This window comes from Salmo trutta, chromosome 5 (assembly GCF_901001165.1).
Source record: "Salmo trutta chromosome 5, fSalTru1.1, whole genome shotgun sequence".
Taxonomy (NCBI): Eukaryota; Metazoa; Chordata; class Actinopteri; order Salmoniformes; family Salmonidae; genus Salmo; species Salmo trutta.
Genome location: NC_042961.1, coordinates 1,302,529 through 1,326,557, shown reverse-complemented (window position 1 = coordinate 1,326,557; position 24,029 = coordinate 1,302,529). Strand labels below are relative to the sequence as shown.

Below are 24,029 nucleotides of genomic sequence, written 5' to 3'. Positions count from 1 at the left end.
CTAAACAGGTTCATTAAGTTAGCCATTTATTTTTGCCATGTGATGAGTGTATAATACATTCTTCATTTCTTAGTAAGAAAAAGCCAACGGCCACTTTTGAGGTTTTGAAAATGTTTATTTCCAAAATAATTGTATTTACATAATTACAGTTTTTCAGGAGAGTGAGGACTAAAACTGCCACTGAAACACCAAGATGAGGAGCGGCTATTTCAGTTCTTACACAAATGCATTCAACAAAACTTCTTGATTTAATACATCTTGATATTGGATGGTTCAATTTTCCAAGTTCAAAACTTCACTTTGAATATTTAGGGCATTTTACAGGACACCTAATATATAGTTGGACCATTCCCGAATTTCAAACATTTTACAACCATATTAACACCGATTAAAAACCAAGTCAATCCTTACATTGGAACCAAATCTGAACCTTGATAGTAATTTATCCATAGAAAGACTAGAAAGAGGGTCTCCAAGTCAATGATAACATAATAGGTGGACTGGTAGACATTGAGTGTACCCATGCCTAGGTTTAAAATATTCCCATCTTCAACCTAGACCCATGCCAGGAAGGACAAGTAGGAAGTGTACCCTTCAATTGGGGCTGTGATGTCAGTTGAGTTGACATTACAAAATATATACATTCCATTGCATGAGCCACATCAGCAAGCCTCATTTGAATAAATGTTTTACATTACCATGGCAACCCAGCAGTTGATAGAACATCCCAAAATACCATGGAAATGATTGAGTCACAATCAGGCAGCCATTGTGAGTGTACCCATGAGTTTACCAGTCAAATTGCCAGGGTTAGAGCTTCCAAGCCTGTTCTATTCCCATGAATTTATCTTTCAATATCAAACCAACGACATTAACTCGGAACAAAACGGTGAATTTCAGAAACATAATATTATGGCTTTGTCCTGTCAACGTCAAACGATGCAATATTCTACCAAATATTTGCATAATCTCTTAGCGTACTTAATTTGATCTTAATGTACTTATTCACTGTTAATTAAATAAATCTATATCAAAAACATTTAAATATGCATCATTATTGGGCTAAAATGTAGTGTGACCGTACTGACAAGGCTGGTACAGGATCGGTATAGGTTGGTTTGGATAACCACTGACAAGACATCCAAACCAAGACAGTGTTCTAGAAACACTCATATCCAGATAATGTTCTAGAAACACTCATATCCAGATAATGTTCTAGAAACACTCATATCCAGATAATGTTCTAGAAACACTCATATCCAGATGTCTGACAGATAACCCCTTTCTTTATCCAGGTACTCAATACCTCATATACCAACCTCACTAATTGCTTCCAGGCAGATGAAATGTCAAACCAAAGCCACTGAATTGTGAACATGAATCACCTTCTGGATGTAGATCAAGTGGTTCCCCACTGCTGGACGTGACCGAGCTATACAGAACAGCTCATCAACAAACCACGTACACAGCCTCAACGGATGTGTGGGAAAACACAAAGTCAGACATCACAGGTCAATCTTCTCTGGTATGGTGAGCACTGTGCTTGAAGCTGGAGTGGTGCTGGACACTCCACCCAGACCCAGGCTGCTGTAACCAGCTGGTGTTTCCCTATACACGCACTCCAGCAGCTCCTCTGGGATAGTTACTGGGACGGCTTCAGCTGGGCCTAGGCCTGAAAACAAGCCTGGGGCTACAGTTGGCACTGGACCCGTAGCCTGGTTAGGCTGGGGGGCTTGAAGGGTGGTGCCCAGTGGGTTCCCTGGCTGGGCCTGAACCTGGGCCAGCCTCTCCAGCTCAGCGTGCTTCCTGCCTCTCCTCTTCCCCAGGACCTTGACGTAGTTGGCAGGTATGAGGCCTGTGGTCTGGCCGTCTACACTGGCCAGCAGCCACCCACGCACCCTGGGTTGATGCTCTGCACACAGGGGAGAGAGAGGATATAACATGGTCATTTAGCAGTATGTAACCCATTCTGAATGCCGTTCTGTTGACCTGCCTGCTACAGTGCTAGCTTCCTTCCTCCCAAGGCCTCCAGCACTCTTCCCCCCTGATCACATATAGTGTGGTAACCGCAGTACTTCATTTCTAAATCGGAAGGTGCCGGAACAAAAGTGAGTGCAAGAGAGAAGGAGGGGGCTCCGAGGTACCAGAGCGCATGAGACATTTTTTAAAATAAGTAACCAACAATGCAGCAGATAAATCATACTGGTATACGCACAGCAGAAAAACCCAAAAACCCATCGATTTAAGATGTCTTTGGTAAATAATTGATCTAGACCTACTGCAAAATTAAACAAACTCTAGTAATCGTCTCTAAGTGTGGACCCTACCTCCTTGTTATCTCGTCATTGTGGTTTTACCAGGGCTGCTGTCTACGTCAATTCTCCTCTCTCCCCCCTCCCCCATCTCGTTTCTCAAGTCTGCGTTACACACACACACACACACACACACACACACACACAGATATTTCCACCTGCGGTGACATCACAATGGTGACACTGTAGGAGGGATAACCCCAGAGAGAGAACCCAGAGAGAGAACCCAGAGAATAATGTTGACTTAATTTTCTATTGTTTATTTCACTTTTGTTTATTATCTATTTCACTTGCTAAGCCAAACTAAACATGTTTCCAATGCCAATAAAGCCCCTTGAATTGGAAGAGAGAACACAGAGCGAGAGAGGCAGAAAGAGAGAAAGCGTGGGCTGATGTGAAACATGGTCACCGTACGTGTGTGTGGGGGTGTGACACTTTTGGGCTGTCAAAACCGTTAATGTGTATATGTGTGTGTGGGGGGGGGGAGACCTATATCTCTGTGTGTGGATGAGTAGGTCTAAGAGTCTGTGGGTTGAATCTGTGACGTTTCTAACCACCCCATCTAAGCACTAGCTGTGTGTGAACCTCCCACGTGGCCCATGTCAGAGCCCAAACACTCTGCTACTACGGACCATAGAGGAGGTGTTAAGGGTAGACGTCTTGTAAGACACCCCCCCTATAAGAATGGTCCTGCCCCAGCCAAAGCAGGGGGCAGGATAATTAACGAGGAGTCAACTTGATTTCTCTTTGATCGCTCTTAATATCCTTTTTACATTGCAACCAGTGACAATTGTGTTTCATGTCATGAGAAGTACCTGGCAAGTAGGTTCCAGAATGTAGGCATCCAAAATGAGGTGCCGGATCCCGTTCCTGCAGTCAGGGATTGAAATGAAGGGCGTCCTGTCGTCTCAAGAACAATAAAAAGTATGTCTGGGACGGTTCTAAACAGACGCTGGGACAGTTGCCGGGACGATAGGCCAGAAAAATATAAAATGCATTCACTGGTTCCATAGTCAAAATGTTTAAAACAAAGACGAGGCTGATGAAACATATCACATGTAGCTTCAAAGTTGATCTATGAATACATTTATATTACAAGCACAGGTACGTGTTCACTCGTCTCACCCATTTACATCAATGTTCCAGAACTCTATTACAGGAGAACACCGTTCTCAAACGCGCACCTCATGCCAGCAGTTTTTAATAAAGCGACAGAGGTGGCTATTCAGCCTAATGGTAGAAACGTAGAAAGGAGGGAATATCTGAAGGTGCAACAATAGGATTGTGTCTTACTGCCTTTGGACAGTAGAAGAAGAAATGCTGGTTTCACCGGCATATCAGGAAATCTTAGATTTGTTTTCTATGATCAGATTTTTTCTGTAGGCTGTTAAAAAGCAAGGGCTATGGAAAACATCCAGGTTTCAAACAATGATATGGTTCACTAGGCATCACATATAGAAATGATTTAGGTTATGGAAATAATAGAATATCATTCCAATGGTGGGCAAATAGGCCTATTAGAATGAACATTTAAAGGTGCTGCATGGTGTGCTGGTTCATTTCTGGATTATCAAATGAGGAGAGAAACTTAACACACAAGTCAGAGTTATACTTAAACTAAATCTTTATTAGTGAGAGCTTTGCAATAGCAATGGCTGGTTGACGAATCACCCTCAGATGATTCATTGAGAGCCCCGAGACAAAAGTCAAAGTTTTCTATAGCTAAGATACACCCCTTTCAACCTACATGATGAACAACAGATATATAGAATGGTCACAAGGTTAAGATCTGTATGAAAGATATCTATAATACATAGCAGACAGCTGTGTCAACCGTTTTCAGTGTATAGAGACCAGTGTCTGGCCCTCCTACTCCAAACTGGAACCATCTCTCCCTGGTACGGTATAGAACAGAAACATTAACTCATGCTCTGGAATGATCTTTAGGTTTTAATACCCAGAAGACATGGTGAATCTCCTGTCAGTGTTATCTCCCAGAGGCCCATCCTCAGTAGAACACACACAATATATAGAATACTCTATTCTGTTGAATAAAACAACCATTTGATGCAATAAAAGTATTATAACATAATCTTGTAATTTTCCACCATAATGGTCAAACCGACATCTGCATTGGCCGTGCAGCATTCACGGTGAAATGACCTCTGCAGAAGTCAGAGCATTTATACTTCTTGCACTTCGCTAACTTGGCCGGGGACCTTAACGCAGGCAAACTTAAATCCATTCTACCTCATTTCTACCAGCATGTCAAATGTGCAACCAGACAAAAACAAAATTAACTCTAGACCTTTACTCGCCCTCTATTTGGCAAATCTGACCATAATTATATCCTCCTGATTCCTAATTACAAGCAAAAACTAAAACAGGAAGTACCAGTGACGCGCTCAATACGGAAGTTGTCAGATGACGCGGATGCTACAGGACTGTTTTGTTAGCACAGACTGGAATATGTTCCGAGATTCATCCAATGGTATTGAGGAGTATACCACCTCAGTCACCGGCTTCATCAAGAAGTGCATCGATGAGATTGGCTCCACAGTGACCGTACGTACATATCCCAACCAGAAGCCATGGATTACAGGCAACTTCCGCACCAAGCTAAAGGCTAGAGCTGCCGCTCTCAAGGAGTGGGACACTAATCCGGACGCTTATAAGAAATTCCACTACGCCCTCAGACGACAATCAAACAGGCAAAGCGTCAATACAGGACTGAGATTGAATCCTACTACACCTGCTCTGACGCTTGTCTGACGTGGCACGGCTTGCCACGGACTACAAAGAGAAACCCAGCCGCAAGTAGCCCAGTGACGCGAGCCTACCAGACAGGCTAAATGCCTTTTGTGCTCGCTTCGAGGCAAGCAACACTGAAGCATGTATGAGAGCACCAGCTGTTCCGGACAACTGTGTGATCAGGCTCTCTGTAGCCGATGTGAGTAAGAACTTTTAAACAGGTCAACATTCACAAGGCCGGGGGGGGGCAGACAGATTACTAGGGCGTGTACTCAACGCATGCACAGACCAACTGGAAAGTGTTTCCACATCTCCCTGACCCAGTATATAACCTCTCCCTGACCAAGTATATAAAGCCTACATGTTGCAAGCAGACCAGTCCCTGTGCCTAAGAACGCCATGGTAACCTGCCTAAATGATCATCGCCCCATAACACTCACGTCGGTAGCCATGAAGTGCTTTGAAAGGCTGGTCATGGCTCACATCAACACCATCATCAACCCTAGACCCGTTCCAATTCACATACCGCCCCAACAGATCATGCAATCTCTATTGCACTCCACACTGCCCTTGCCCACCTGGACAAAAGGAACACCTACGTGAGAATGCTGTTCAGTGACTACAGCTCAGCGTTCAACACCATAGAGCCCACAAAACTCATCACTAAGCTAAGGACCCTGGGACTGAACACCTCCCTCTGCAACTGGATCTTGGACTTCCTGACGGGCCGCCCTGAGGTGGTAAAAGTAGGCAACACCACATCTGCCACGCTGCTCCTCAACACCGGGACCCCTCAGGTGCGCGTGCTTAGCCCCCTCCTGCACTCCCTGTTCACCCACGACTGCATGGCCAAGAACGACTCCAACACCATCAGGGTTGCTGACGACAACAGTGGTAGTGTGATCACCGACAATGATGTGAGAGCCTATAGGGAGGAGGTCAAAGTCCTGGTAGTGTAGTGCCAGTCTCCCTCAGGAGCTGATCATGGACAACGGGAAAAGAGGGCCGAACACGCCCCCATTCACATCGACGGGGCTGTAATGGAGCGGGTCAAGCACTTTAGTGTCCACACCACCAACAAACTAACATGGTCCAAACACACCAAGACAGTTGTGAAGAGGGCACGACAACACCTATTCCCCCTCAGGAGACTGAAAAGATTTGTCATGGGTCCTCAAAAAGTTCTACAGCTGCACCATCGAGAATATCCTGACTGGTTGCAACATTACTACACACAGATGATAAACGTAATGTTAGCTGGCGAACCAGCCATCTAACGTCAGCTAGCTAGCTAACAGTAAGCTTTAACTTGCAATGAAAACAACTTTGACAAAATTAGAAAGGTATAATATCTGAAAGTGTAGCTAGATGCTTATCCGTCTACATGGATGAACACTTCACGGCAGACTGCAACCCCTTTCATTAAATAACACGTCCTGTGTCGTTTCCCTTGTCTAATTTAACAATTGTATTCGTATTTACAGTTGGCATACAAGTTCGTTATTAAAAGGCACATGAGAGTTCACATGTTCGAGACTGCATTTCTGCCCAAAAAAAACATTTAGATTATTATTTTTTTTTTTTACGTTTATGATCTCCTGTGAAGTAGTGACCCTTGACATACATCTAGTTTCTGAAACGGGGTCACCTATGGTATTCTAGAGAATATGGTTGCATCTCACTGACCTGAACCAAATGCATTTCTGCCTCGCGCTGCAACACTTCCTGTCTGGGTGTTGCGCGCACATGAAGAGCTGAATGACAGGTTCATTTTTAGAAGTGTTGCGCACAGACATAAAAGTTTGTTTAATTTACTTGAAACGAAAGTCGACCGAAGTGAGACTTGGTCCTTGTGTTTTCTTGGCTATTGACATGGTTTTGTTTACAAGCTAGGTGGTTATTCTATGTTGGAGTTTCAACTGCTAGGGATACTAGTCAGACTATGATCGGAGTCCAAACACAAAGTAGACAGACAGCCCTCGGCCCTAAACCCTCAGCCTTTGAATTACATTTTACATCGTCACATCCAAGTGTACCTCAGCTATGTTGACTAAATAACACTTCGAGGCCCCCAGAGTTTGACACGTGACTACAGTTTGCATTGAATTGTGGGTCATATCAACCCCACAAGCGATCAAAGTAGTTCACTCTCTCCCTCGAGCTAAATCGATGGCCGAAGGGGGGGGGTAACGTTTGTGAATTGGACCTCCACTTAAGATGGCAATCAAACTGCATCTGGTTTCGACAAGGGATTCCCCGTGGGAAGTGGCAAGCGCGAGGTCTGAGGGGGGTAAAATGTCCATGTTTGGACTACAGCCCTCAATCTCACAGGCACAAACAAGACAAGTGCCATTACCACTGTATTTCCGACTACATCGAGTCGCTGACAGTTGATACCTGCAAAAATGAATATTCTTAAACCCTTACCTTTATAATAAAATGTTGATCTAATACAACCACCGACCGTTTCTCAACTCATCGAAGGCTTGATGACTAGCTAACAAGTTGAATGAGGTGTCCGGGGCTACAAAAAATGTAAAAAGGGTGAACTGTTGGGGGTACTGGAGGCCTGGAGTTGAGAAACACTGGGTTAGAGCATGGTGCTGGTTGTGGGTTGGATTCCCCCCTCTCCTCCTAGTTTCTTACCTTTAGGAGCCAGGTTGAGCATGTCTCCAGCATTCAGTGAGAGCTCCTCCTCCGACGCAGCTGTGAAGTCATACTCCGCCCTGGCAACCACATGGTCATCCTCCCCACTAGCCCAGTTGGTGACTGCATAGGGATGTAATCAATCAAAATGTAATTATATAGTCCCCGTAGGGAATATTAATGAAGTAAAAATGTAAAAGACATCCTTTTGGTAAGGTGCTGACTAACGTAACAAACAAAAAATGTATGTAGCACACTTCTATTTCTTATGAGCATACACAGAGACAGATTAGCAGTGTATGTTCAGATTAACCCTGACCCATCTGTTTGAGGTCACGAAACTGTGGTTAACAGACAGGCAGTCAGAGAGACAAAGGATATTCAGGAGAGCCCACACACAGACATTAAGGGGCCTCACCGCTCTCCTCGGGCCCCTGGGCGGAGCTCAGCAGCTTCCAGATGAGATAGGGCCCTCCTAGGACCACGGCCAGAAAAAGGAAGATGGGCCACGACTTCACCGCTCCGGCTCTGGGGTCTTCCATTGCAGCTCCAGCCCCTCTGGTCGCAAGAACAGCTCCTTCACTGTCTGCCCACAGGTCCTCCACCTCACCGTCCCGCCTCAGCCCCAGCATCCTCTGTATGCGGCGGTACAGGTAGCGCAGGGTGCGCACCAGGGCGAAGGCCGACAGAACCTTGGTAAAGTGCATCCGTAACCGTGTCAGGTGATTGGCTACATCCAGCACGGCTCGGAAGCTGTTGTAGACGGCCGAAAAGGTGGCGTCCATCATCATGCTGACCGAGGTGAAGGCCTGGACGATGCTCTCGATGGACTGGAAGGCGCCGCGACTGCTCTCCTCTGCCTGTTGGACAAACCGACTGGGCGCCACGTCTTCACCACCGGTTTGGCCGAAGCGGCTGTAGCCCAGGCTCCCACCGAGCCCCCCTCCCATGCCATAGCCACCACTGTAGGGGCTGTAGGGGCTGTATGCTCCGCTGTAGAGGCTGGAGCTACCATAGGGGTTGTATGAAGAGCCAGGGAAGGAGCCGTAGGAGGGACGGTAGGACTGGATGGACTGGACAGGGCGAGGGGGGACGGGGGGCACCATGCGAGTCAAGACGGGAGGACCGGCGGGACCAGAGAGGCCGGAGGTGGAGGGACCTGGTGGGGCAAAGTCAGTCGACCTGGTGGATGGGAAAGAGGGCGAACTTATAAAACAGTGTGAACATTCAGTTCAATCACGTGTTCGTGTTGTCAAAATGTTAAAAATAAAACGCCTCTAAACTAGTTTCCTTTGGTTTCGTAGTTAAAGAGAAGTATGAGCAATCTAGGAGTGTTGCAATGGGTTACGTCTCTATTAGCTAACGTTAGCTAGTAACACAACAAAGGACATGCCAGTCACAGGTAACGACGTTAGCTAGCTACTAACGTTATAACTACATTGGAACCCAGTGGGCACTTGTGGTTGAGTTATTATCCAATAACAGTCCAATACTAAACTATTACCAAATATAGAAATCTAGCTAGTTCTGGCCGTTAGGCAAACGCAAAACAACAAGCTCCGACCTAGCTAGGGCCTCGGCCTAGCCCTAAATTAGAAGCTAACGCTAGCTAGCTAACTCATACATAGTTAGTTCATAGACAACAACTCGTCAAGTAAGCAATAACTTGCTAACCGATAGTTAACTGGTGCACTCATGGCTGCTCCTGGAATCCGCCTTTCCCACGGTTTAGGAGGAGGCTGCGATGCCATCGTACAAATTGTCTGAAGTTACACCGTTTTTAACCGTTTTCCCTTCACTTCCCCGTAGTAACCAGCAAATTCGCTAGCTATCTAGCTCCATGGCTGGCTCCTGTGTGCCAGACCAAAATAATCAAGAAGGCGATACAGAAAACGTTGTAAACAATACATAATTGGTTTAAAAGGATAAAGCCAGAGAGGATTTCTTTTATAACGCATTTTATATTGTATTTACATTCTTGCTGGGCAAGTTTAACGTCTCTGAAGTCAGCAACTTTGTTGTATCTTTTCGGCGTTGATTAGTAGAGCCTAGAGGGCTTTGGCTCCATTGCATTATTCCGTCCCAAGTCGTCCTGAGGCGGATGGAAATAACACTCAAGTACCAAAGGTGAGGTGGGACAGTTTTTTCAACTGAGAGAACTGGGAGCGAAAATACGCAACACCATTGGTGTATTTGACTGACAGAACCAATACTAATACAACATTTACCAAATTTATTGTCCATGTCAAATGATCTCAATCGTTACATTTTTTTTTAATATAAAACGAGGTCTATTTTTTGAAACATAGATCATTGTATTATTTATGATATTCTGAATTGTAGACTGCTATTTTACTTTGCTGTTAACAATGCCAAAACATCGAGACAATACTAATACTGTCCAGAGAAGTGTATTGTTTTCCTAGACATTTTAAAAATCAAACAGACAGAATTCACATGTAGAAATAACATTTATTTCAATAAACAGGAATCAAATTACAGAGATAAAGATTAATGGCTTGCTTAGATTGAACCAATTCCAAAGATTGTTTATTTCACTTTACCTTGTTTAAGAAAACAATAAAATGGGGTAGTTAAAAACCCCAATTATGATCAAGTTATACATACTGTACATTCACCTTTCCTGTCCTCCATTAGAAAACCAAACTGATAAATGTTAAAGTGCGTATGAATAGATCATTATGTGATTTAGTACTGAAATGCATCCCAAAAGGCTTTAGTAGGTTGACATGGGGAAAAAATAATTTTGCCGTTTCAATATCTGATTAACAAAACAATGGTTAAAGTCAAAGTTGAATCTCTGTCTTATGAAATCATTACATGGGTAAATGTCATTCATTGTTTTGAGATCAAGTTCTTTAGCTTTAGGTGATTAAGGAAAATGATCTAGTTCTTATTCTGACGATAGAACTTCTAGTGAAGTCTTGTAACATATTTCATTTTCAAAGGTGAAGGGAAACGCTCTGCAGTAAGATTTGTTCTTCAGATTAACATTTATAAGGATAGCTAATAACTCAGCCGTAAGAATGAACAGTAATGGTGAGCTGGGACATCCTTGGCGAATTCCTCTCTTCACGTCAAATCATTTAGATGTTCCATGTTGAAGAGATACTGAACTATTATTACCATCATATAACATTCCAATCACCTTTACACCGTTTTCACCTAAACCTACATATTCCAGTGTTTGTAACATACATGGGTGTTCAATCATATCAAAAGCTTTATAAAAATAAATTAAATAAAAAATAAAACTATCATCATCAATCATATGTCTGTAATATAATAGGTCAGATTGAGTATCACTTATTAATAATGTCATGCCCTCTTTCAGTCTGTTAATAATCACATAGGTAAACACCCCTTGTCATCTACATTAAGTCATCTACATTAAAGACACAGGGCACAGATTGTCTTTATATATCATCTTTACCAGGTTTAGGTATAATAGTTGTAAACCCTTGTTTCATAGTTGGCATCAGACCATTATTTTGTTGGGGGACCCTCCCCCCTCCAAGCGGGCAAAACATTTTAGTGCCCCCCCCCCTTGACTGCAGAGAGAAGATTTTTAGTTTTAAAGCTAATTATTACAGCAATTTTATAAAACAATTATCCAGTTTTACTTATTTTGCAATAGGGCAGAGAAAGTATTTTGCAGTTTTAAAGCTAATTTCCTGCAATTTTAGTGGGGGCCCCTGAATATCAGGGCCCCTGGGCACGTGCTCTGTGTGCACGGTCCATAACTAGCTAGACTAACTAAAAATGTTCAATGATTATCAGTGACTGACAAAACAAGATAAAAACTGCTGATGCACAAACAGATTAAATAAGGATTTTTAAGTATTGAGACAATTGAGACATGGATTGTGTATGTGTGCCATATCGAGGGTGAATTGGCAAGACGAAAGATTTAAGTGCCTTTGTGTTCGTAGGTAGCAGGCACACCGGTTTGTGTCAAGAACTGCAACGCTGCCGGGGTTTTTCACGCTCAACAGTTTCCTGTGTGTATCAAGAATGATCCACCACCCAAAGGACATCCAGCCAACTTGACACAACTGTGGGAAGCATTGGAGTCACCATGGGCCAGCAGCCTTGTGGAATGCTTTCAACACCAATGAATTGAGGCTGTTCTGAGGGCAAAAGGGGGGAGTGGTGTTTTTAATGTTTTGTACACTCAGTGTATATATTTTTTTTGGGGGGGGGGTGCCCTATGCGACAACTTATGTCGCTTATGCCTGGAGCCTTTCCCTCCCAATAACCTTTCTGCTGCAGCTACTTTTATCTTCTGTGACATCTGTGCAGTAGGCTACAGTTAATTATCATAGAAATGAACGCCAAGAAACCAACCTTGCTAAAACACCAACTGTCCGGGTCACTCAGTCCTGGCCTACTTACTGATATCCTCTTATGACCCCTCACCCTTGGCCCATCACCCATGTCACGTTCTGCGCTGCTCGAACCCTGGAAACCTCAACCTGTTGTGACGACCCTCCCACTCTGTCTGCCGTATTCTCTCTCTTTATTCTTGTTTCCTTATTAGGATGCCGGTGGGCGGAGTTGGGAGGGTCGTCAGCTACATGGTAAACACCTGGGCCCGGTTGTGTCCCAAGATAAATAGGGACACACCCGGGGGACCCGTATGAAAAAAAAAGAAAAAAAAGAAAAAGAAAGAAAGAAATAAATAAAATATGAAATGTATGCATTCACTACTGTAAGTCGCTCTGGATAAGAGTGTCTGCTAAATGACTAAAATGTAAATAGACCTCTTCCACATTGATTGGAGAGACTCTCTCCATGCAGACACCTTGGTTGATTTCTGTTGTGGTAGTTTTGTGGCTTTTTGGTTATTTGCTTTGGCACCTTTCAACACCCTGCATTATTACATTCAGGCATGCAAAACACTCACTTACACTACTGATTACACACACCATTGTTCATTGTTCTTAGCTTACTTTATTTAATAAATATATATTTTGATATTCCTTGTCTCCACGTTGTCTCCCTTTTGTTGTGAACTCTGAGCCGGTTCGTAACAAGTGGGGGCTCGTCCGGGATTTTGAACGGATTGTGTTTGGGAGAAAACGTGGAGTTAATGTTAAATTCTGTAGGTGCTTTGTTTGTATATTTTGTTAGTTTGTTTGAGTTTGGTGCTCAGTACTGGTTGCCTTTTGTTTGTTTGGTTTGTGTGCTGCGTTGGAGAGAGTTCATTGGTTAGTTTCCAGGCCCCTGCCCAGCCTGGAAACGCTTGTTCTACTCGCTGTTGGGACATTGGTCTGAGGAGGTGAGTACAATCAGCTGTGTACCTCGAGATTTGGATAGGGTAGTGAACCTTACTACCCGGAGCTATAGCCTTTTTCCCCTGATAGGCTTAGCGACGTGTTTCATTTTGGAGTATGTTGGGCATGGTTAATGTTTGTTATTTTTGTGTGGTGTCTGTGGACTGAGCAGTTGTCTCGGGGGCACATCCGTGGCTTGGTGGAATCTGCCAGCGTGCTGGGGGGTTACTTCCTTGCCAGCGGGCTACAGTGCATAATTACCCACCGCAAATCTGCATAAAGATTAGGGTTGAGTTACTGTAGGTTTTGGGGAAGCTCCATATCTCATCTCTTTTCTGTGGTGCCCAGTGTGATTGTCATTTCTCTTCTTGTGGTCTGGTGTGCTCAGCAGAGGGGTTGAGCGAGAATTTTTTAGTATTTACTTCTGACTATGAACCGTTGGGAAGTGACTATGAACCGTTGGGAAGTGACTATGAACCGTTGAGAAGTGACTATGAACCGTTGAGAAGTGACTATGAATCGTTGAGAAGTGACTATGAACTGTTGGGAAGTGACTATGAACCGTTGGGAAGTGACTATGAACCGTTGGGAAGTGACTATGAACCGTTGGGAAGTGACTATGAACCGTTGAGAAGTGACTATGAACCGTTGGGAAGTGACTATGAACCGTTGGGAAGTGACTATGAACCGTTGAGAAGTGACTATGAACCGTTGGGAAGTGACTATGAACCGTTGGGAAATGACTATGAACCGTTGAGAAGTGACTATGAACCGTTGAGAAGTGACTATGAATCGTTGAGAAGTGACTATGAACCGTTGGGAAGTGACTATGAACCGTTGGGAAGTGACTATGAACCGTTGGGAAGTGACTATGAACCGTTGAGAAGTGACTATGAACCGTTGGGAAGTGACTATGAACCGTTGGGAAATGACTATGAACCGTTGGGAAGTGACTATGAACCGTTGGGAAGTGACTATGAATCGTTGAGAAGTGACTATGAACCGTTGGGAAGTGACTATGAACCGTTGGGAAATGACTATGAACCGTTGGGAAGTGACTATGAACCGTTGGGAAGTGACTATGAACCGTTGGGAAGTGACTATGAACCGTTGAGAAGTGACTATGAACCGTTGGGAAGTGACTATGAACCGTTGGGAAGTGACTATGAACCGTTGGGAAGTGACTATGAACCGTTGGGAAGTGACTATGAACCGTTGGGAAGTGACTATGAACCGTTGGGAAGTGACTATGAACCGTTGGGAAGTGACTATGAACCGTTGGGAAGTGACTATGAACCGTTGGGAAGTGACTATGAACCGTTGGGAAGTGACTATGAACCGTTGGGAAGTGACTATGAACCGTTGGGAAGTGACTATGAACCGTTGAGAAGTGACTATGAACCGTTGGGAAGTGACTATGAACCGTTGGGAAGTGACTATGAATCGTTGAGAAGTGACTATGAACCGTTGAGAAGTGACTATGAACCGTTGAGAAGTGACTATGAATCGTTGAGAAGTGACTATGAACCGTTGGGAAGTGACTATGAACCGTTGGGAAGTGACTATGAACCGTTGGGAAGTGACTATGAATCGTTGAGAAGTGACTATGAACCGTTGGGAAGTGACTATGAACCGTTGAGAAGGGACTATGAACCGTTGGGAAGTGACTATGAATCGTTGAGAAGTGACTATGAACCGTTGGGAAGTGACTATGAACCGTTGGGAAGTGACTATGAACCGTTGAGAAGTGACTATGAACCGTTGAGAAGTGACTATGAATCGTTGAGAAGTGACTATGAACCGTTGGGAAGTGACTATGAACCGTTGGGAAGTGACTATGAACCGTTGGGAAGTGACTATGAACCGTTGGGAAGTGACTATGAACCGTCGGGAAGTGACTATGAACCGTCGGGAAGTGACTATGAACCGTTGGGAGATGTTCTTTTCGTTGGAGCTTGTAGTTGACGGTCTCTTGTGCGCCCTGTTCCTGAGTGTTCATGTGACTGACCATTGTTTGGTTTTGTCATGTTCTATCTTTCCTGTCTGTTCCCTCCTGGTCTTGTGTTCTTCTTTCCTCTTAAACGTTGCTTGCTGTGTGCAAAGGTTGCTGAGATCTGGGGAGGAGGAGGTTGGCTGGGGCAAGTGGAAGTGTGAACACGTAACCCCTTGTCAATTTGGGACGCAGAGGCTGGTACGTTGTTCCGGGGTCCTTGTTGGTCCCCGGTTTTATGGGGGGGGGGGGGGGGGGGGGTGACGACCCTCCCACTCTGTCTGCCGTATTCTCTCTCTTTATTCTTGTTTCCTTGTTAGGATGCAGGTGGGCGGAGTTGGGAGGGTCGTCAGCTACATGGTAAACACCTGGGCTCGGGTGTGTCCCATGATAAATAGACCTCTTCCACATTGATTGGAGAGACTCTCTCTATGTAGACACCTTGGTTGATTTCTGTTGTGGTAGTTTTGTGGCTTTTTGGGTATTTGCTTTGGCACCTTTCAACACCCTGCATTATTACATTCAGGCATGCAAAACACTCACTTACACTACTGATTACTGATTACACACACCATTGTTCTTAGTTTACTTTATTTAATAAATATATATTTTGATGTTCCTTGTCTCCACTTTGTCTCCCTTTTGTTGCGAATTCTGAGCCGGTTCGTAACACTGTCTAATGGCATAGGCAGCCAATACCTGTCTCACTCGCACAGGACATTTCTGATCCCCAGCAAAATGGTCTCCCCCCACAATTTCAACAAACTACTTTCTCCTCAGAAATTACACACTCCTTTGTCCCATGCCTTCTTGCACACTTCTCACATCTAGGAATCTCCCTCTTACATACTGCTGCAACATGAGTGGCCATAACCATTGGCACCTGAAACACAGTATGGGGTTCGGAACAAACGGTCTCATGGGATAACTAGCATCTCCTAGCATGACTTTATCAGGCAAACACTCAATCAAAATTCAAAAGGATAGACATGGTCTCCTCAGTCTCGTGCTCGCCACCGGGTCTGCTTCTCACCAAACGATGTGTATCAGACACCAGGGATCCTCAACTTCAGTTGATCCATCTCCCTACTCAAAGCCATAGAGCGATTCTTTAATAAAGCACGGATATTGTATTTGTAATCCAGCTGAGCAAGCTTCACTTCTCTGACATTAACTTTGGCTGTAGCATTTTGGTGTCAATAACAGTTTTTTTTAAATCGCTTCGGGGCGTTGTTCAGATGTAAAGTAGTATATTTTCAAAACTGTAAGTACAAAACTCTAAACTGAGAACACTAGTAATACCCCCTGTCTTATGTTCAGATACTTTGATTGTGCATTCATTCGAGTTGAACACATCTTTCACCCCTACATAATCCTGGTTCAGTAGCTTATCCATTTTGAGCAGTTTGATTAAGTGATAGTTATATGTATTGTTAACAAATGACAAGAAAATCATATAAAAAATAAAGATATTGCATTTTGAATAGCAGATACTGAATATGTATTCAAATTGAAAGAGTGTTTTGGTGCAGTGAAGAAGTGATATTGTGAATTTGTTTTGAAATGTGAGCCATTGTGATCATCTGTTTAGATGTTTGCCCTTAGAGTTCTGAAAATGTACAACGTGAAAATTGCACAGAAGTGATTTATCTTTTTTCCTTTTTTGTTGTTGAGGACGTCAGATCCATCAAAGATGTGGCTCCATTGCATTATTCCATTTCAACCAGTAGAGGTCGCCCTGAGGCTGATGGAAATTATACTAAAGTATCAAAGGTGGGGTAATTTATTTTCAACTGGGAGAGAAAATACACAACTTAAAAAAAATAACCACTGGTGTATTTTACTGACAGAATCAATACTACGATTACCCAATTCAAAACATTTGATCAACATTTAGCAGATGTATTGTTCATGTCAAATGATCTCCATCATCACGTTTCTATAAAACAAGGTTTATTTAAAAAAAAAAAAAACAGATCATTGTATTATTTATGGTATTCTGAATGTCAGACTGCGATTTTACTTAGTTTTCTGTAAGCAAAATCAAGACAATACTGTCCAGAGAAGTGTTTTAGTAGTTGTGCAGAAGAGCCATGGTCGTGTGTACAGTCGTTCCCCTTTAACAGTGCTCCTGTAAAAGTAAAAGCAGAAGTGAGCCATGCAGTGTGTATATGGTGTATGTCTGCTTGACTATTGTGAGACTGACGCTGTAACCTCAAAGAAAGAAGTACGGCTCTTCTACAGCCTAGTGAGACGTATGTTGATGTGTCATGTGTGGTTTTAGCAGGTGCCGTGTAATGTCAAAATCAAATAACATTTTATTGGTCACGTACACATACTAGCAGATGTTATTGCAAGTGCAGCAGAATGTTTGTGTTCCTAGCTTCAACAGGGCAGTAATACCTAGCTAAATGCTTATCTTTTTATTTAACCTTTATTTAACTAGGCAAGTCAATTAAAAGAACAAATTCTTATTTACAATGACGGCCTACCAGAAGGCAAAAGGCCTCCTGCGGGGACGGGGGCTGGGATAAAAAATTAAATAAAAAATATAGGACAAAATACACATCACGACAAGAGAGACACCACAACACTACATAAAGAGAGACCTAAGACAACAACATAGCAAGGTAGCAACACAACATGACAACAACATGGTAGCAACGCAACATTGCGGCAGCACAACATGGTAGCACCACAAAACATGGTACAAACATTATTGGGAACAGACAACAGCACAAAAGGCAAGAAGGTAGAGACAACAATACATCACCCGAAGCAGCCACAACTGTCAGTAAGAGTCCATGATTGAGTCTTTGAATGAAGAGATTGAGATAAAACTGTCCAGTTTGAGTGTTTGTTGCAGCTCGTTCCAGTCGCTAGCTGCAGTGAACTGAAAAGAGGAGCGACCCAGGGATGTGTGTGCTTTGGGGACCTTTAACAGAATGTGACTGGGAGAACGGGTGTTGCATGTGGAGGATGAGGGCTGCAGTAGATATCTCAGATAGGGCGGGTGAGGCCTAAGAGGGTTTATAAATAAGCATCAACCAGTGGGTCTTGCGACAGGTATACAGAGATGACCAGTTTACAGAGGAGTATAGAGTGCAGTGATGTGTCCTATAAGGAGCATTGGTGGGAAATCTGATGGCCGAATAGTAAAGAACATCTAGCCGCTCGAGAGCACCCACCTGTGTATAAATTACGTCTCCGTAATCTAGCATGGGTAGGATGGTCATCTGAATCAGGGTTAGTTTGACAGCTGTGATGAAAGAGGAGCAATTACAATAGAGGAAACCAAGTCTAGATTTAACTTTAGCCTGCAGCTTTGATGTGTGCTGAGAGATGGACAGTGCACCTTCTAGCCATACTCCCAAGTACTTGTATGAGGTGACTACTTCAAGCTCTTAACCCTCAGAGGTAGTAATCACACCTGTGGGGGAACCAAACCACATGACCTTTGTTTTGGAGGTGTTCAGAACAAGGTTAAGGGTAGAGAAAGCTTGTTGGACACTAAGAAAGCTTTGTTGTAGAGCGTTTAACATAAAATTCGGGGTGGGGCCAGCTGAGACTGTATCATCTGCATATAAATGGATGAGAGAACTTCCTACTGCTTGAGCTATGTTATTGATGTAAATTGAGAAGAGTGTGGGGCCTAGGATCAAGCCTTGGGATACTCCCCTGGTGACAGGCAGTGGCTGAGACAGCAGATGTTCTAACTTTATAAACTGCACTCTTGAGAGAGGTAGTTAGCAAACCAGGCCAAAGACCCCTCAGAGACACCAATACTCCTTAGCCGGCCCACAACAATGGAATGGTCTACCATATCAATATATTTGGTCAACTAAATACCTAACTAAATGCTTGTGTTTCTAGCTCCAACAGTGCAATAATACCTAACTAAATGCATGTTTCTAGCTCCAACAGTGCAATAATACCAAACTAAATGCTTGTGTTTCTAGCTCCAACAGTGCAATAATACCTAACTAAATACCTAACTAAATGCTTGTGTTTCTAGCTCTAACAGTGCAATAATACCAAACTAAATGCTTGTGTTTCTAGCTCCAACAGTGCAATAATACCTAACTAAATGCTTGTGTTTCTAGCTCCAACAGTGCAATAATACCTAACAATACAAAACAATACACAAAAATCCCCAAAATAAAAAGAAAGGAATTAAGAAATATCAGAAAGAGCAACGTCAGAGTCCAGAATTTAAATATATATGTATGATGATGGTGTGTATAGACAGTATATGAATCGAAAATGTGTACAGCAGGAGTTGTTTTGGATGAGCCTTGACTAGAATACAGTATATACATATTAAGTGGGTAAAACAGTATGTAAACATTATTAAAGTGACCAGTGTTCAATAGCTATGTACACAGGGCAGCAGTCTCTAAAACCGGGTGGACACTACATAACTTAAAAAATCTAACATTACTGAGCGTCTCACTTTAAACTACCGTCTTTCCTGTAGTTTGTTGTGTTGTTGCCAACGTAGTGGTGCGCACACTAACCGATGTGACACAGATGGTGGGCAAATACTACAAGATTTTTCACTTGAATGTGATGATTCTTGATACAACGCTATCTCGCGAAAAACAATGTTGTGATTAGATTGTAACGTGCCTACGAGCTGTGGCTCACTGCAGACATTCACGCTTGCCATACACATGTCACGTCCTGACCAGTAAAAAGGCTTATTTGTCATTATAGTTGTTCAGGGCGTGGCAGGGGGGTGTTTGTTTTGTGTGTTTGGGTATTGTGGGTTTAGGTTCTAGTTTTCCTATTTCTATGTTTAATCTAGCTTTTCTATTTCTATGTGAGTTTTGGCAATGACCTCCAATTAGAGGCAGCTGGTTGTTGTTGTCTCTAATTGGAGGCCATATTTAGTTGTGTTTGTTTTCACTTGTGTTTGTGGGTGGTTGTTTCTAGTATAGTCTGTGCACCTTACTGGACTGTTTTTGTCGTTTGTTTATTTTGATTAAGTGATTTCTTTAATAAAATAAGAAGATGGGCACTTTACCCGCTGTGCCTTGGTCTGTCCTTTACGACGCATGTGACAACAGTTGAAATATCAATTAATTTTGAATTAAAAAACATTGCTTGTAAAATTCAGAGCTGTAAGGGTTTGACACTTTAGCTTTGGTTAAAGGCAAGTACAAACACATACCAGTAGTCCTGCTCTAGTCTATATATTCACACCAGTAGTAGTTATTAGTCCTGTTCTAGTCTATATATTCATACCAGTAGTAGTCATTAGTCCTGTTCTAGTCTATATATTCATACCAGTAGTAGTCATTAGTCCTGTTCTAGTCTATATATTCATACCAGTAGTAGTCATTAGTCCTGTTCTAGTCTATATATTCATACCAGTAGTAGTCATTAGTCCTGCTCTAGTCTATATATTCATACCAGTAGTAGTCATTAGTCCTGTTCTAGTCTATATATTCATACCAGTAGTAGTCATTAGTCCTGCTCTAGTCTACATATTCATACCAGTAGTAGTCATTAGTCCTGCTCTAGTCTATATATTCATACCAGTAGTAGTCATTAGTCCTGTTCTAGTCTATATATTCATACCAGTAGTAGTCATTAGTCCTGTTCTAGTCTATATATTCATACCAGTAGTAGTCATTAGTCCTGCTCTAGTCTATATATTCATACCAGTAGTCCTGCTCTAGTCTATATATTCATACCAGCAGTAGTCATTAGTCCTGTTCTAGTCTATATATTCATACCAGTAGTAGTCATTAGTCCTGTTCTAGTCTATATATTCATACCAGTAGTAGTCATTAGTCCTGTTGTAGTCTATATATTCATACTAGTAGTCCTGTTCTAGTCTATATATTCATACCAGTAGTCCTGCTCTAGTCTATATATTCATACCAGCAGTAGTCATTAGTCCTGTTCTAGTCTATATATTCATACCAGTAGTAGTCATTAGTCCTGTTCTAGTCTATATATTCATACCAGTAGTAGTCATTAGTCCTGCTCTAGTCTATATATTCATACCAGTAGTAGTCATTAGTCCTGCTCTAGTCTATATATTCATACTAGTAGTAGTCATTAGTCCTGTTCTAGTCTATATATTCATACCAGTAGTAGTCATTAGTCCTGTTCTAGTCTATATATTCATACCAGTAGTAGTCATTACTCCTGCTCTAGTCTATATATTCATACCAGTAGTAGTCATTAGTCCTGTTCTAGTCTACATATTCATACCAGTAGTAGTCATTAGTCCTGCTCTAGTCTATATATTCATACCAGTAGTAGTCATTAGTCCTGTTGTAGTCTATATATTCATACCAGTATTAGTCATTAGTCCTGTTCTAGTCTATATATTCATACCAGTAGTAGTCATTAGTCCTGTTCTAGTCTATATATTCATACCAGTAGTAGTCATTAGTCCTGTTCTAGTCTATATATTCATACCAGTAGTAGACATTAGTCCTGTTCTAGTCTATATATTCATACCATTAGTAGTCATTAGTCCTGCTCTAGTCTATATATTCATACCAGTAGTAGACATTAGTCCTGTTCTAGTCTATATATTCATACCATTAGTAGTCATTAGTCCTGTTCTAGTCTATATATTCCTACTAGTAGTAGTCATTAGTCCTGCTCTAGTCTATATATTCATACTAGTAGTCCTGCTCTAGTCTGTATATTCATATCAGTAGTAGTCATTAGTCCTGCGCTAGTCTATATATTCATACCAGTAGTAGTCATTAGTCCTGTTCTAGTCTATATATTCATACCAGTAGTAGTCATTAGTCCTGTTGTAGTCTATATATTCATACTAGTAGTCCTGTTCTAGTCTATATATTCATACCAGTAGTCCTGTTCTAGTCTATATATTCATACCAGTAGTCCTGTTCTAGTCTATATATTCATACCAGTAGTAGTCATTAGTCCTGCTCTAGTCTATATATTCATACCAGTAGTAGTCATTAGTCCTGTTCTAGTTTATATATTCATACCAGTAGTAGTCATTAGTCCTGTTCTAGTCTATATATTCAAACCAGTAGTCCTGCTCTAGTCTATATATTCATACCAGTAGTAGTCATTAGTCCTGCTCTAGTCTATATATTCATACCAGTAGTAGTCATTAGTCCTGTTCTAGTCTATATATTCATACCAGTAGTATTCATTAGTCCTGCTCTAGTGTATATATTCATACTAGTAGTAGTCATTAGTCTTGCTCTAGTCTATATATTCATACCAGTAGTAGTCATTAGTCCTGTTCTAGTCTATATATTCATACCAGTAGTAGTCATTAGTCCTGTTCTAGTCTATATATTCATACCAGTAGTAGTCATTAGTCCTGCTCTAGTCTATATATTCATACCAGTAGTCCTGCTCTAGTCTATATATTCATACCAGTAGTAGTCATTAGTCCTGCTCTAGTCTATATATTCATACCAGTAGTAGTCATTAGTCCTGCTCTAGTCTATATATTCATACCAGTAGTAGTCATTTGTCCTGTGCTAGTCTATATATTCATACCAGTAGTAGTCAATAGTCCTGCTCTAGTCTATATATTCATACCAGTAGTAGTCATTAGTCCTGTGCTAGTCAATGTATTAATACCAGTAGTAGTCATTAGTCCTGTTCTAGTCTATATATTCATACCAGTAGTAGTCATTAGTCCTGTTCTAGTCTATATATTCATACCAGTAGTCCTGTTCTAGTCTATATATTCATACCAGTAGTAGTCATTAGTCCTGCTCTAGTCTATATATTCATACCAGTAGTCCTGCTCTAGTCTATATATTCATACCAGTAGTCCTGCTCTAGTCTATATATTCATACCAGTAGTAGTCATTTGTCCTGTGCTAGTCTATATATTCATACCAGTAGTAGTCAATAGTCCTGCTCTAGTCTATATATTCATACCAGTAGTAGTCATTAGTCCTGTTCTAGTCTATATATTCATACCAGTAGTAGTCATTAGTCCTGTTCTAGTCTATATATTCATACCAGTAGTAGTCATTAGTCCTGTTCTAGTCTATATATTCATACCAGTAGTAGTCATTAGTCCTGTTCTAGTCTATATATTCATACCAGTAGTAGTCATTAGTCCTGGTCTAGTCTATATATTCATACCAGTAGTAGTCATTAGTCCTGCTCTAGTCTATATATTCATACCAGTAGTAGTCATTAGTCCTGTTCTAGTCTATATATTCATACTAGTAGTCATTAGTCCTGTTCTAGTCTATATATTCATACCAGTAGTAGTCATTAGTCCTGCTCTAGTCTATATATTCATACCAGTAGTAGTCATTAGTCTTGTTCTAGTCTATATATTCATACCAGTAGTCCTGTTCTAGTCTATATATTCATACCAGTAGTAGTCATTAGTCCTGTTCTAGTCTATATATTCATACCAGTAGTAGTCATTAGTCCTGTTCTAGTCTATATATTCATACCAGTAGTAGTCATTAGTCCTGCTCTAGTATATATATTCATACCAGTAGTCCTGTTCTAGTCTATATATTCATACCAGTAGTCCTGTTCTAGTCTATATATTCATACCAGTAGTAGTCATTAGTCCTGCTCTAGTCTATATATTCATACCAGTAGTAGTCATTAGTCCTGCTCTAGTCTATGTATTCATACCAGTAGTAGTCATTAGTCCTGCTCTAGTCTATATATTCATACCAGTAGTAGTCATTAGTCCTGTTCTAGTCTATATATTCATACCAGTAGTAGTCATTAGTCCTGGTCTAGTCTATATATTCATACCAGTAGTAGTCATTAGTCCTGCTCTAGTCTATATATTCATACCAGTAGTAGTCATTAGTCCTGTTCTAGTCTATATATTCATACTAGTAGTCATTAGTCCTGTTGTAGTCTATATATTCATACCAGTAGTAGTCATTAGTCCTGCTCTAGTCTATATATTCATACCAGTAGTAGTCATTAGTCTTGTTCTAGTCTATATATTCATACCAGTAGTCCTGTTCTAGTCTATATATTCATACCAGTAGTAGTCATTAGTCCTGTTCTAGTCTATATATTCATACCAGT

The 24,029-nt window shown here is 41.8% G+C and overlaps 1 protein-coding gene across 1 annotated transcript; it reads right to left on the bottom strand.

Annotated features, from left to right (window-relative positions):
• Positions 1–94: 94 nt before the first annotated feature.
• On the bottom strand, positions 95–9,578 carry LOC115193495 (peroxisomal membrane protein PEX13). Its single transcript, XM_029752180.1, has 4 exons — positions 9,384–9,578; positions 8,128–8,891; positions 7,710–7,832; positions 95–1,912 (listed from the first exon to the last, which is right to left on the bottom strand). Exons 1-4 carry the CDS (start codon positions 9,458–9,460, stop codon positions 1,506–1,508), a joined length of 1,371 nt encoding a protein of 456 aa, XP_029608040.1. The 5' UTR covers positions 9,461–9,578; the 3' UTR covers positions 95–1,505.
• Positions 9,579–24,029: the final 14,451 nt, after the last annotated feature.